General features: G+C 45.0%; 1 protein-coding gene across 2 annotated transcripts in view; it reads left to right on the forward strand.

The window, feature by feature from the left end:
- The first annotated feature begins 15,086 nt into the window (after positions 1 to 15,086).
- Positions 15,087 to 15,601, forward strand: part of TMEM161B (transmembrane protein 161B) — a 61,194-nt gene continuing 60,679 nt past the window's right edge. For both annotated transcript variants that reach the window (XM_055698820.1, XM_055698821.1), the window contains exon 1: positions 15,087 to 15,229. In XM_055698820.1, the coding sequence (XP_055554795.1) occupies positions 15,227 to 15,229 (3 nt within the window). In that variant the 5' untranslated portion in view covers positions 15,087 to 15,226. The remainder of the gene's footprint in view (positions 15,230 to 15,601) is intronic.

Here is a 15,601-nt window from a genome sequence, read left to right on the forward strand (position 1 = left end):
AAACAGACTTTTGGCAAGCAAAACAAACCAACGGCGAAGGAAAAAAAAAAACCACAGGGACGTGCATCAGTTTGTTGTTTGGGGTTTTTTTGGGGCGGCGGGGCGGCCGTACAAAATGTAACCAGGTGTTCTGTGATAGGCGGGTGTAACAAAATAGGTATATATACCCGCTGAACTTGAATAAAAGTCTGCGGTGGCGGTAATTAACTAATATTTGAATACTTATGAGGAAGACGGGCAGTCAGTGATGACACGCAAAGCGCAGGCCGCCTCTTTTTCCCAGGGACGTTTCCTCAGGACTCTTCCAAAGCGCCCGTTCATTTCCAGGAGAGCAGCTGGCAGCCACCACCCCCCGCCACCCACCCCACCGCCCCCCCCGCCCCCCCGGGCTCTGCCCCCACAGGGGAGGCGGGTTTGGGGTGTCCCTCACCCACCCACTCACCTCTTCCTCCCGGCTGTGGAGAAAACCCTGGAGAAACCCCTCACCGAAACCTCCCCCTGCCTGCCCCCAGCTCCGGGTGTTGTCCCGGCTGCCTTTCCAGGGAGCCCCCAAACGTGAGCAAAACTTTGCCTGAAAACGATTAAGGGGCTGTAAAAACGCAAAGGCCACTCCGGGGATCCGAATCAACATATATAAATACGTGCATATGCCGTAATTACAATACATGCAATAATGAAAGTACAAGAGACGGGGGTGGGGAAAAAGCGAGGCTTTGCGGCAGGAGGGTGCAAACCCTCACGGGCAGCGGAAAGCGGCGACCTGCAGCTCCAGCAGCACCGCCCAGGGGATGGGAACCCGGCGCAGGCAGTATTTGGTGCTGGAAAACCGCTTCCAGGCAGCGGGATCCGCGCCGCATCCCGCCCGCCGAGCGGCATCAGGCGGGGATGCGGGGATGGATGCAGGGATGGATGCGGGGATGCGGGCGCCGGCAGTTCTGGCCGGAGACGGAGCTCCGAGGGAACCCCCCGACGGGGAAAGGGGGAAATCAAACGTCCCCTGCAAAGTTTGCGGAAGGAAACACCACATTTCCCTTTCCTCTTCCCTCCGCGTGCCATCCCTCCTGCCGCCCCCGCTCACAGGGTTTGACGAGGGTGTGTGGGTGTGTGCGCAGCGCCCAAAGGTGCGACACGTAAACCCGATCCCAAAATCCGGGATCCCCACAGCGGCTGCAGACACACACACAGCCCGCGCCCACTCTCCCCCTCGCTTCCCCATAGGATTAACAGACATTTTCCGAAAAGCAAACCAGAATTTGTCAAATCGTGTGTGACAGTCCATTTGCTCACAATATCCTCTTTCCTCCGGAGCGGAGGCAGCACCGGCCGCGGACAGTTTGATCCTGGCTGACACCGGGCATCTTCCAGGCAAATGTTTGACTCGGCAAAGCACCTACACCCTCCCGGATTCTGCGCATCTCCTCCAAGCACTCCGGAGGGGGGTCCCGGGGCCCCCGGCATCCTGATGAGGCAATCGTTATATACCGTGAAAGGATACTTTTTAAAATTATTATTATTTATTTGCTTTCTCCTCTGTCCCAAGTTCAATAACCCTTTTGGGGCCCCCGAGCCCTGCCGGCGGGGGGAACCCTGGGACCCTCCAACCCTTCCCTCCTGCGCTAGCCTTCGGGCACCGCGCGGCTCCCACCCGCTGCAGGTGGAAAGCAAGCTCTGCCCATCCAGAACGGGACTGAATCCTGCAAACTAAACCACCTGGAGCCCGGCTTCAGGCCGTCGCCGCTCGAAACCGCGGCCCTGGGCTAGCGGCAGGGCGGCGCGGCTCGCCACGGACCCGGCGGGCTGCTCCGCTCCCCCCCGCTGCTGCAGCTGCGCCTCCATCCTCTTGCAGGGGTCTTAGAAAGAAAAACCCTGTTCCACTCCGAAATTCCCCTTACCTTAGGTGTTTCGAGTTTGTTTCTTCAGTTTTGGGGTTTCCCCCCCCTTCTTCTCTCTCTCTCTCTCTTTTTTTTTCCCCTCCCCGAGCAGGAAGATTTTCTGGCTCTCTTTTTATAAACAGGCGTGATTAGGCAGCAGAGAACCCCCAAAGACAGCTCTCTTACACAGAAACCCACGCAAAGTCTCTCACCGCTGTTGACATGACAGATAAACTTTCTTAGGTTGATCTGAGCTCTCATTTTGCTACGTGCTGTGAGGACAGAATGAGGAGTCTGTGATTCTTTCACTTCCAATATCTATAGGTTTGTGCTGTTTTCTCTGGTTTTTACAGGTGAGGATGTCAAGTTTGAATCAAGGGTTACTTGACATTTCAGTAACCTTATAAACGAATTAGAACTTGGTGAAAACAACCGTAAAAATATTTTAGAAGATAATTATTTTAGATTTTCCACCAGTCTTACTATAACGTCATTCTCCCTTCTTTTCAAAGCATTTCCTTTATGTGCAACTCATGATCTTTGAAGAGTTGCAGGGGGTATGCATAATGAACATGATACACTAACTTGATAAACAAACAGAAAAATAGAGTGAGCCACATATCCTGAGTAATTCAGAGTGACCTGATGGGAGCAGCAGCTCCACAGTTAGCTGTTGTGAAGACGCCAGCACAAAAGCTTTAACTGTGTCCAAACAGAGTAAACGACACTGCATATGCAAATAATCTTTACAGCCAGGGACTCCCCAGGCAGCAACAACCTCCTAAATCCATTTGACCAGACACATAAGCAGCTCTTCCCAACACAACCCGAGAGCTGTTTGGCTAACAGCTTCCCGGGACGAGGCAACAGATTGAGAATCAGATAAATTCTTCCCCTGTTAGAAAGACTAAAAGCTACCTTAGACTCATTTCTACAAGCCTCCTGATCGGCTTGAGAAGCTCGTTGCAGCGTGATCTAACCTCTCACCTTCTTCCCGACCACAGCAGAAATAAAGTCTCCCTGCTTTTTTTTATAGTATCAGCTAAGGATTTCTGACTTGTTTGACAGCAAGGGCCATACATTTCTTCTTCACCGAGGGAAAAGTTGTGACAGAGGTTCATTCCCATTATAAACACACAAAAATACTTCAAGAGCCTGCTCCTGATCTGTGACTGTCCTTGAAAAGGTTATTTAAGTATCTACTGTTAACTGACCTGTTCTAATATGGCTCAGCTGTTGCTCACACTCCTTAGAGCCACCCTGTGCAGGTGATTTTGTAGCAAATACTCACTATGGTATTATGGTGTCCTTACGTGCCATGAGTTATCACAGCCATTACGTTTTATGAGTCAGGATGTCCATTCAGTACAGGCTGAACAAATAAACCAGCTAGGTGAATTAAAAAAGCAATGTAGCTCAAAAAAAGCTAATAATGAATACATTAAGACGATATAATGTTGAAACGGCTCAGTGATACGTATTAATCACACATTTTCTAGATTACAATAGCATATTCCGTGGTAAGAGTCACGGTTTTGGTTATAGAATCATAGAATGGTTTGGGTTGGAAGGGAACTTAAAGATCATCTAGTTCCAACCCCCTGCCATGTGCAGGGACACCTTCTACTAGACCAGGTTGCTCAAAGCCACATCCAACTTGCCCTTGAACCTGGTCAACACAGGCTATCGAACCGATAGTGCCTGTAGTGAGACACCAGTCCTAAAGCTAAATTTAAGAAGCCAGCCACATGGACAGAAATTGTACTAAACGCAGTTTTCCTTGTTGGTCCAGTGCAGAGAGGGATATATAGCAGGGTATACACAAGAAAAGCTAAATGGGAGGCAGGTTGCAAGACAGCAGGGAAAAGACAGAATGACCCAGGCTAGCAAACAGGTGAGGAACCTCCCAGCAGAGCTGCTGGGGACATGTGTCGGAGGGGATGTAAAGCTTGGTGCCAATGACTGCCTAAAAGCCCATGTACACGATACCACCCCTCAGCCAGCCACAAGTAACCGAGCCCTGTAGAAGAGAAGAGGGAAAAAGGAGATGCCAGAACATAAAGTAATTTTAGGTACATGCTGTAACCTTCCACGTTTATAATTCCATCTTTATTCTGGGTACCAACCTTGGTTTGAAAGCACAGCCATGACCCTTACACATTCACATGACTATCATGCTGTTCCACGACTGGTTCTCTAGTGTCTTGAATTTATCTTATTTGTACACCAAAATGCCTTTGCCCACGTTCATATAAAAACCGGAAAATGATCATTTAATGTTTAAAGTGACAACTCTGACCCTAAAGGCAACACCTAAGGTACTCTGCTGGTAAACAAAGAGGAACAATTCTTGCTATGAAGGAACAATGTGCCAAACCAGAGCTATCAAATAAATTTCATTTTCCATTAGTTCCTGATTTTCCGCTCTTTCATTGCACTGACAACTAGCTAGTATTTAAAGGAACATGGGAGGGTGGAGCTGGTTCCAACATATTTACTCAAGTAAGTACTTGGGTGTAGTAATGAGTTTGTTCTAAAATATTCATATTATATAAATGTTAGTTGAAGTTGACAGTAAATATTGAATAGAGGTATCAAAAGGGCAGCATGTCATCTTCACTTCTCCTGCATTGCCTAACACTCAAGCAGCTGTTTGCTCTGTTTGTATCAATTTTCTTAGAGAAAATTAATTTTTGAAAATTATACCAAAATGACTATTGAGTATGACAGAAGAAGAAAGAAGGAGTGAGTTTAGAGATCGTGTTGCTCACAAGAGATTATGACAAAATTCCCAGGACTACTGTTTGATTTGTAATTAGTACTTAGTTATTAGTCTCTTTTTCAGGACGTTAAAATGAAAGACACATGAAGAACAAGGTCTAAAGCTGTTGCAATTTTTCAGCACAAGGGAAGCATCAGGAAAGTACTGTTACCAAAAAAACCCTTCAGTCAGTTTTTTCTAAGTGATGCACAACAAATAACTGTCCCATAAGCATTCACGCAGCTATGGCAAAGATCAAAACCACTCCTGAGACAGGGACAGAAAGAAGAAAACAAGACTAAAAGTGGTGTGAGGGAATGTCTCAGCAACATGTTCTTCATCATGTCTAAATGCAAAATGCTCTGATTCCCTCCTGTCTTTTACAATATAGTTTCTAAAAATGGCATTACTTACCAAAAGAACTGATACTGTTTACATACTTTTAAAGCAAAAACAATTCTCCCATGCCCAAAAGGCCTTAGCGTATATGTTTCCATGATACTTGGATTCCTAAAGATGCTACATACAGGAGTCTGCAGTGGAGGATGAGTCTACTGGACTACTCAAAGTAGTGCTTGTGTGATGTGGACAGAGATTTGAAGAGGGAAGAGAAATTTCATATTGACATAATTCTGTCTGCTACTAGAGGGTTACTGGGGGTGGAGCTGACATTCCTCATGTCTTCTACAATCCTTCAGAATTTATATGGGTAGATTGTATTAAGCATATGTAAATGCAAATGTGTTCATGAGTACATTTCTATACTTTCATTACTAAAATTACATTAAATTACTAAAATACTTTTTGTTTGTCTTTTGGCCTTGTTTGCACTTGTGCATAACTGATGCTGCTATTTGCAAGGCACTTCTGCACTAATATCCTGTTATGAATGCTTCTTTATTCAGTAGCCAGGCTGAGTTCAAACAACTGTGTAGAGAACTTAAGTGTTTGTCGTTTTTTTTTCTCTGTAGACAACCTAACCAAAATGCTTTGAAATATTTATAAAACACTCACAAAGGGGGAATAAGCCTTAATTGCTTGCAATGAATGAATCATTTTGAAAGCCAAGGAGCTATTTAAGCATTATCTTAGCTCTTCTTTTTTCCCCTCATAGTCAGCAAAGCCTTTCTGCAGAAAAAAACTCTGTAAGAATCTTTCATTGCTAAGCTGCCATGTGCAGTTTTGGTTAAAAAAATTGCTATTAACCTGTTGTTTTCCAACAGTCTTACAGCAATACAGGATATGGAAACATATATGTGCCAGGAAATGAAGACACATGAAGCAAAAAATATTTTTCTTGGGAGGCCTTTGCCACTAGCACTTTCACGATTTTGAAGTCTCAGGTTTAACCAATTTATCATTTGACATAGATTGTCATAGTCTTTGGGCTGTAATTGAGAAAATACACTTTCTTTTGCAAGTGCTTTTGTGCCACAGGTATGCCGGACTCATTCCTCCCAACTTACACAAAGGTTCCCCTCCTCCACTTACCTGGCATAGAAGAGGTAGAAGACAAGGGGAGGGGAGGGAAGGGAAGCATTTGCCTGATGCAGTCCTCTGGTCTGAAGACCAATATTTGCAGAAAAGGTACATAAACTCATTTTGATAAATTCATTTTTTGGTCATCTAAGTGGCTCACTTTTCAAAGATTCAACTCAGCAGTATCCACTGCAGTCTAAGTGCAAACTCCTCACCCAAGACACTTACTCTCAAAACCTTAACTGAGAATGTGGTGACTGCATTTTGTCTAGTTTTCTGTAAATATAAATATATATAGTATACAGACACACGTATATGTCTACATAAACACACAGATATGTATATATGTTTTGGGGCTTTTCATATACACATGGATATATACACACACATAGATATCATACATAAGATATGATACATAAAAACATAATATTTATCTCTCTATGTACTTCTGAGTATCTGCAAGGCTAGGTGCAGAACTGCCTTTAGCATTTGTGAAGAACACTTCACAGATTATTGTATAAAAGACAGTGCGTGTAGTCAAAAAAAACCACTTCAAAACAGGCAACTTTCTTTTCCAGGGTGCTATTAAATGACAGACTCAAATTTGCCTGAGCACAAATATCACACTAGCAGTGGAGCTAATGAAGCCTGCTCCCCTTTGTATTTGTGTCTTGTGCTTGGATTTGCTAATGTCTTAATAAGATATAGCTGATGCTTTGCCTGCATGTAGTGTGCTCTTCCATGCAGATTTTAATAAGGGGTGAGTTCACACTGTAGCGCTACCCTTGATGACAGCAGTAATGAGGGTCTCCTCTTCACTCTGGCTGCACATTTTCATAAGACTTAAGAACTTAGTGTCCCTTCAGGCAGGTTTGGTAGGAAGTAGACAACAGGCTCTAAAGTATCCCGGTGAAATGACTGTGAAACTATCACACACACATCCACATGCAAACATAGAGTGATTACAAGTGGTTTAATTCCTTAGGAAAACAGGCTGAAATGTTTAAGAATGAAAAAAACCAAGCTTGCTTCCAATATGTTTGAGTTTTCCTGTGTTCCGTCATATTGACAGATATTAGAGAATTATTAGAGGAGGGGCACCAACAGCAGAGAGTTTGCCAGCAGAACTATTTTTACTTTTTGTAAATATATTTCAATTTTTATTTTCTTATTCCCTTTTAATGTCCACAAACTAAAAGAGCACGACTGAAAACATTCAGCTTTTTCAAGAAAACATGTCCCAAAACTCAAGGGTCCTGGCGTTCAGAATGGTGTATTGCTGGTTAATGCCAAAACACTCACTATTTCAGCATCATTCACCTGAAGCCACTTCATAGAACTCATTGATGTCTCCTTTGCACACTGGAGAACGGGTGCTAACTCTGCCTCTGAGACACTTCACATTACAGACGGATGGCAGAGTTCCTCATACTTTTACCTCGGGGCTGTGCTGGAATCACAGTAAGGCACATGAGGGCATAGTTGAAAACACTCAACAGATGTGTTGTCCTGTTCCACATTTTAATTTGAGCCTTATGTCTTGACTACATTTATTTTAGACACTTTTTGATCCAGATTCAACCTTAGTGTGACTGAGCTGAAATAAATGGATTTACACTGAGGATTAATTTGGCCTGTTATGCTAACATCCCTATTTCTTCCTAGTCAGCCTGTATCAAGATATTTTCAAGGTTTTTTTTTTTTTTTTTTTTTTTAATTTTAAACTGAGTAATGAATTGTTCCTATAAACAACAATCTGATAGGGTAAGAAAGAGAAAAAAATTACAGAGATAAGTAAGTACAGGCAACAAAACTCCTTGATAGCTTTTATTCTGTCATCACAGAGCATCATTTCTAGCTAACGCTACTGAGGCAATGCAAGACTTTACTGTTGGGTATAAACAACACATAATGAGCATCTATGGGACACTGGATAACTCCCACTAGTGAGGGAAGGCCTTCTTAACTCTCACGTTGGTTTACCACTTCATTTTATTAACACTCACTTGCTCATTAGACAGCAGTGGTGCTTTCTGCTATGATGACAGCTAACTTCTTCAGGGCCCACTGTATGACAGGTTTGCTGACACTGGCCTTTAGGGGATTCTTCCAAAGAGGGGATCACACATGTGATTTGCCTGGGTGTTGTTGAAAAGGCAGCAAAAGCTGACAAATAAAAATGAAGGGCTGCTTCGTTTTCTGTGCATGCAGCCCCCTGTACATTGCTGACAGCCAGCCCTGGTCTTCCCTACCAGCATGGGGAAGTGGAAAATTTGTCACTGACCTGCATCTCCTCTTCTAGCAGAGGGCCTGCGATGGGGGAAAACTTCTCTCCTGACCCTCCTCTCCCCTTTGGCAACATGGGACTAGAACAAGGTATGGCCTGATCCCCATCCACTCATGGTAATTCCTCCTGGGACCCCTTCAACGGTTTAGAGCTCTACAAATCATCATCCTTGTGAGGAAGGCACAGGCATGCGCCCAGAGTATCAATAAGTGTGGAGGATTCTTGATCCTGATCCTTACAAACACAGCTTACTTCATGTGATTCATAGAAGTGGAGAAAAATACAAAATACTCCTGGAGTGCCAAGTTTTTGTTTCTTTCTTTCTTTCTTTCTTTCTTTTTTTTTTTTTTTTTAATTTATTTTACAAACAGAATCGGCTGCAAGGCTTGTAATAATACTTGCAAGCACTCAGAGTACATTTCTGGATGCCCGAGGAGCTGAGACACCGAACAGAGGCCTACAGCACTTTCACCAAGTGTTTGAAGAATGCTCCTGTCAGGTTTTAACTTGCTTCCAAGCTTCTAAACATACTGGAGTTACTTTGTTCATTTTGTTGCTTCCCTGTGAAGCAGAGGATTGATTTTAAAATTCTCTTTCTGACCTGCAAGAAATTCAGTGGTCCAGTTCCTGTGAACAAGCTCTTTTCCTCACTTGCACTGCAGATTTGAGTGTGCTGTTGTTCATCATCTGCTTCTAGCTCTAATACCAAAACACCACAGAACTTCACCTTTTTTTGTGTTACACATCTGGAACACTTTGCCAATTTGTAGTCTGCTCACTCATGGAAAGACTTTTTACAGACGAATGTTGGTCCATGAAACTGTAGTATGTACTGGCCCAAAGCTGATACAATTACATTTTGATTGCTGCTCTTACAACTTCATTTTTCAAATGCTTTAGTGTGTATTAAAACAATGTAAATGAAACTTGAAGGTACAGTACAAAGAAAAAAACATCAAAACCACTCAGTGCTTTTTAAAATGAAATACGACTGTCAAAGAGAATTATTTAAAAATTCTTTTAACATGTACTGGTTAAGCAAAGTCACAACACACCACAGGCCTTTCCAGCCCTACTGCAGAGCTCAGCAATAAGGCACTTGCTGCTCCATAACTTGATTTTTTAGGAAAAACAGGAAATGTGTGCTCACTATCAGAAAGTGCATTTCAAGTTAGCTTAATTGAACAAAACAGTAACCACTCAGAATCGACACATGGTAGATAAAATGAGGAGTACTTTGTTTTTAGTGGCAAATTTGGAGCCTACAGCTTGATTAGTCTGTTGCCTATTCAGAAGGGCATGTGTTTTAGATAATACAAGTTTTCTATAAATATAAATGTACGTGTGAATGTGTGTGCCCATGGCATAGCCACAGGAACCAATATATAAAAAGACGTACTTTAATGCATAGTTAAAACAATTCACTCATAATTTCAAAATACGATAGAGAGGTTGGGGGTGGGAATTAATATCTAGAAAACTCAGGCCAGACCTAGGTCCTGTGAGGCAACTGACCACAAACGTGTGCACACACACAAAAATGAACTTCAACCTTTGTAGCTGCAACTTTCTGTCTTATGGCAAGGTGAAACAGGTGAAATGCACATGCTTCTGGCACAGATACAAGTGGATTTTTTTGGGTCTGGTTCGCTATGGAAATAAGGCATATATGTTCTTCTAGTGTGGCTGTATGTAAACTCATATGGATGTGAGGATCTGTCTGCTTGTATGCCAGCAATTTTTCAGTAGTTTGGAACCCACTGTCTTGTATCAAACACATTCGTCAAGTACAATTCTCAAGTACAATTACATTGCCCATGTGCAGGCCAGAAACATCGTAAATGCCCCAAACAGACACACTCTTAAAACAGAAACTTGCATTTCTAATCTATGAATCATGAAATGGAAATCCACAGGAAACCAAGATTCATTAGCCCCACTATTCAAAAAACTCATTTAAACTGAGTGACCACCTATATAATTCAAACGAACGACCAAGCAAACCCCCTCCTATTTTGTATGCTAAATGCCAAATGCCAATGTTTTCACTTAACAATGCTGGGAAATATTTTTATTTTACTTGGAAGATTCAGAATTATTAATCTAAATGGAAACTTTCCAGTCTGGCAGGCTGTTTTCCAAAAAAGAAACTAATGAGCCCTCTCTGGAACAGATTTTGATGGTTTTGTGCACCATTTTTCTTCAACATCCTCTCATGTGTCAAATTAGGCTTTTACTTTACTATGAAGTCTCTTCATAGTCTTCACCTTCCAAAAATGGAAAGCATCCCCAAAAATGGAAAGTTAAGTATAAACAGAACACATTGCAATGACATGTGTTCTCATTGTTCCCCTCATAAATAAATCTGTACTGATGTAGGACTGTGTATTTTCACATCTTTACCCGCAGAGAAATCCAGCGATTTTAACAGAACTCAACATACTGGTCGGCCCTGGCTTTATCTCAGATTACTGTCCATAAAATAATAGCAACTTCCCTTACCTCGTGGGTAAGCTCTAATGTCAAATCCATGAGAGATCCCCATACTGTGGTACTGGTAAGGGAGAGTAACTCCTGTTGGTGTATTCAGGGCCTTAACAGGACCAGAGAAAACCAGGGAAAATTTTCAGGTGGCCAAAATTGCACCCCAGTTTCAGTGGGTGAGTAGGGGACAGACTGACCGGTACCTGATTCAGATCCCTGAATGACTGTCAAAGGCAGTTAAAACTCTTCAATAATTACTCAGAGAGCGTCAGGAGTTATTTAAGCTATCCAAATGTGAACATTCACAGATACACCGTAAGTGATAAACATGGTGTTACAATTCATATTAGCTTTCAGAAGTCTTAAAGCTGGCTCTGCTACACTAAGTGGAACAAATTCTTCAGGACAAGAAAAGATGCCCTTTAATTTTTCTCATAGGTTCGATGAGAGGCAGAACTTCCACAAATCTGGGAAAAGAGACAGGAACGTTCATTTCTTCATGCAGTTCTTGTTCATCCTTTGTGGATTAACAATGGTGCAGCTGGAAGAATAGGTTCCTTAAACATATCTCTGTGCTTGATTCAGAACACAGAAAATTTCTATTGTGTTTTATGTTTTGGCTTGTGCTAGACAACTCAAATCCCAGCACACTGTAGGAAGGGGAGCTCTTATTCTTTCCAGCAAGTTGCTCTAAAATGTTGCTAAGTAACTGTATTCTACTTTTTTTTTCATTGGGTGACTTGGCCTTTGTTGATCTAAACTTCTCTTCTGCTTACTGTCCTGTCATCTAGGGACTATAGACGGTATTATAATTAAATATTCTCTTTTAAGTTTCGTTTCAGCAGCTTGGTTCCCTTGCTTTAACATTACATTGCAGACTTTTCAAGTGTCTGTAAGCGTTTCAACTCCTTCCAGGCTCATTTTCCAGAGGAAAGATTTCTTGGGCTTTTTGCCATGTGGGAAGCTGTGAGATAAAATATATCTTCAAAAACTTTTATAATATTTTATCACTTTCAAATTATAAGGATCAGACGGGAGTCACTGAACCCCCCCCCCCAACTCCAGACAGCAAAGTACTGTTCCACAAAGAGCCATAGGATTAGATCTCCTTACCACCTGATTTGAAAAAGGAATCTCTTTGAGAGTTTTCCTCCTGTTTCCTTGAGACTCTGCCTTTGTCCAGAGGAAGACTGCTGCCGTATCAGAGAGTGCAAAGTTATTTCATACCGTAGTTATGTCGGAGATCTGAAATAACTGTGCCACAGCCCTGCTAAGCTTCCTTTCTAGCCCCAGTGATGTAAAGGTCTGCTGGATACAAAAGTGAGCACAATCCTTGACAACACATTACCTTTGACATCATGAGGAACTTTGAAGGCTGAGGACCCCATTTCGACATTTTCTCACTAAATCTGGTTAAGATGATGTTGTTTCCCTCACTGTCTTTGCTGGAAAGAAAACTTCTCTCTGGCCACAGCAGCACGGCTTCACTGCAGTCACATGCACTTAAATCTCTGATGAAACAGCTCATCTCAAATCACTGCATGAAAGCCCTCTTCATAAAGAAGGTGGAACAGTGAGCATCTCTCATACCAAGCTTCAGGAAGGAGACCAAAGAGATTGTAACGAAAACATTCTCAGAGCCCATGAGCATTGTGAGACCTGCTGCTCTCTACATGCGGTAGATTTTTCTGAACCTCTAACGATGTGATCTGTGATGTGATCTCAGCATACATTTGGCAAAACTGGCAAGCTTATGTATGCTTAGACCTAAAGTAGAGCTTAAGTCAAGCTAGTTGACGTATGTTGTACATTAAGTAAAAATGGATTTTTTTCCTGTGGAGGTGAAAGAATACTTGGTGTGGGGGAAGAAACGTAACCTGGAGGAAAAGAAAGTTTTGTGATGTGGAATGAAGAGAACAGAGAGGCTACTGAGACCACATTTGACAGTCTAGAAATTGCTAGGTATTTTGAGGAGCCTTGCCTGTGTCCTGAAGAATGAGGCATACATGGTCTACTTCACCCAGCCTTGCATCCAGGCAGCACAGGCTGCAAGGCTGTGCCTGCTCTAATGGCTTTCTTAAAACTTGCTCACTGTATGAGATGAGGAGGTCTAGGAAAGCACCAGCATAGGTGAGATGGTGTTTGTATCAGCAGCACTTAATGCATGGGAAAATTGTTCTTGGCTTGCTCACTGCAAAGGTCCTATTCTGCCCATATAAAGCCTTCCAAAAAATCAATTTTTGCATAGTGATTACAGCAACTTTAGCTGGTTTTGTGTGGATATTGTTTTTGCTCAACACTCTTCAAGCAATACTAGAATTAAAATACTAGGGCTCTGAACTCCTGCTTGTTAAGAGTTCAAGCCAACCAATACGTAATTCTTGTTTAAATAACAACTCTGCTTGTTATCAATTTTGATTGCTTATTTTTATATAAAATGCCACTAAATTCGTATCAGTGATGAGATCTCATGCCAAAAGTTTCCACAGGTAAGTTATTAATTTCCTTTAGAAGAGACACACTTTTTGAGATTTTACATTCAGAAGCGTTAAATGTGTCTCAAACCAGTTACTGTCCAAATGCATCTGATGTCTTTACTATTCCTACACTAACATTGGTGCTTTTCCGTTGTAACTTTTAAGAACTTGCTTCAGTAGCCTCTGTATGCCAGGAATGCATGATTAATGGTGTAAACAGAATGCCTTTTTTTTCATTAACTTGACAGTGCTCTTCTCTACCATGCTACATGTGCCACAATCATTACCAAATTAGCATTACTAAATTGGGAAGCCAAAGACTTGACTAAAATGAAATGGTTTGAATAGATCAAAACTGCCTTGTCCTTGGTACTATAATCTCTGGGATCTCGGAGGATTTACTTTGAAGTCTGTTTGCTCTGCTATTTTTGTGATGTTGAGTGGGTTTTGTCGTGTTTGTCTTTTACCCACCACATATGTCACAGGAACAATTAAAAATGTCAGAATGCCAGAGTTCATAAATCTCCATGACAGTCGTTGAGATGCTACTCAACCTTTTCCAAGGTATTTCAGCGTGGAGCGAGATTTAGGTTTCACTGTGAATGCCTGTCTTGGGATCCTCTGAGAGGCAGGTGAAGTTTGTCAAAGTACCAACTGATGTAGGGAAGTATTTTCGACAAAAACGCCATTTACCCGTTCAAGCAGAATGCTTACGCTTCAGTTCCAGCTCACGCATGACAGACCGCAGCTGTGCATTTAAAGCAGCAGGATTTACGAGAAAGCCGTTTTGTTATTTCAGTTAGGGATACGACAATTTGCTGTCGCTCCTTTGGGACGGGCGGAGCCGGCTGTCGAGGCATGTCCTCTTATGACAGGAACTACGCGGTGAGCGGCCCAGAGACCAAAGGGCGAACGCCGTTTTGCCACGGAGGAGCTGCGGGAAGGCAGGCGCGGGGAACATTTACCTCAGATGAAACGGCTCCGCGCCGCTTCCCGCCTCCGCAGCACGGCGGCAGGCCCGTGAGGAGGCGGTAGGCCCCGCTCCCCCCAGGGCCACCTACGGGTCCCTCCAGGAAGGGAGGGCTGTTCAGATGGCCTCACTAACATCTTTCCACCCCTCAGCGACCACGGTTAACCGCCGCTCTTTCACGGAGCAGCGACTCCATGGCCGCGCAGGGAGGCGGCATCCCCCCCGCCCCACTTCCTGCTTAATCTCCCAGCTCTGCGCATGCGCCTCGCCGCTGCCAGCCGGCGGGGGGGAAGGGCCTGTGCGCATGCGCAAGTGAGCCGCCGGCCTAGCTCCCCGCCGCCGCCGAACCCCCCCCCTGCGCCGCCCCCCGTCCCTGTGTCTCCCCCGGTGCCCAGCGACCGCCCCGCCCTGCGCCGCAGGGCTCCCCTCCGCGGGGCCAGGCAGGGCAGCCGGCCCTCGGGGCGACCTCTCCCGTCATGCGGGCTGGGGTCGCGCCGGTGCCCTGCCTGGGGCCGGCTGCCCTCGCAGCGCCTGACGGGACCCGCGCAAAAAGGCCAGGCGGACGCCGTACCGCAGGCGGGCGCCTCCGCCGCCGCTTTCCCCTCCGCCCGCCGGGGCGGAACGGCAGGCGCGGGAGTGTGCGCGGAGGCGCGGGTGGGCGCGGCGCGGCGCCGTTCGCGCAGGCAGTCGTGCGGCCACCTCAGGCGGGCCTCGGGCTGGCGGGGTCCTGGCGGGGTCCTGACGTGGTCCTGGCGTGACCTCCGCGGCGAGGCGTGCGCCGGGCGGGAGCCGGCGCGGCGGGGCCTGGCGGGGCGGCGGGAGCGGCGGATTTATGAGCTGGGAGCGGGGCCAGGCCGGGCGGCTGGAGCGGCGGCGGGCGGGGCCGGCTCAAGCACCATGGTGAGCGGAGGGCCTGCGGGGGGCTGCGGGTGAGGCCGCCCGAGCGGAGCCCCTGGGGTTCCCTCCCGGGGCTGGGGGCCTGCCGGCCCGGCCTGCCCGGCCGTGGGGGCAGCTCCTGGGCTTGGGGACGGTGGGGCGGGGAGGAAGCGGGGGCGGGGTGCAGGGATATTGTTCTCTCTTGCTGGTACTCGTTAAGAACATACTGTGCCGCTTGTTGCCTTGCTGCGATTTTACATCGACGCATTTTTACTTCCTGGTGGTTGTTTCCCTCTTTGCTGGTTCTGCACAGAGGGGTGAGCCACTGCAGTTTACTGTGGTTTGCATCGGTCTGAAGATGTATTTTTATAGCTATGTAGAGCTGCTTGTTCACTT

The sequence above is a fragment of the Falco cherrug genome, chromosome Z, assembly GCF_023634085.1.
Source record: "Falco cherrug isolate bFalChe1 chromosome Z, bFalChe1.pri, whole genome shotgun sequence".
Classification (NCBI taxonomy): Eukaryota; Metazoa; Chordata; class Aves; order Falconiformes; family Falconidae; genus Falco; species Falco cherrug.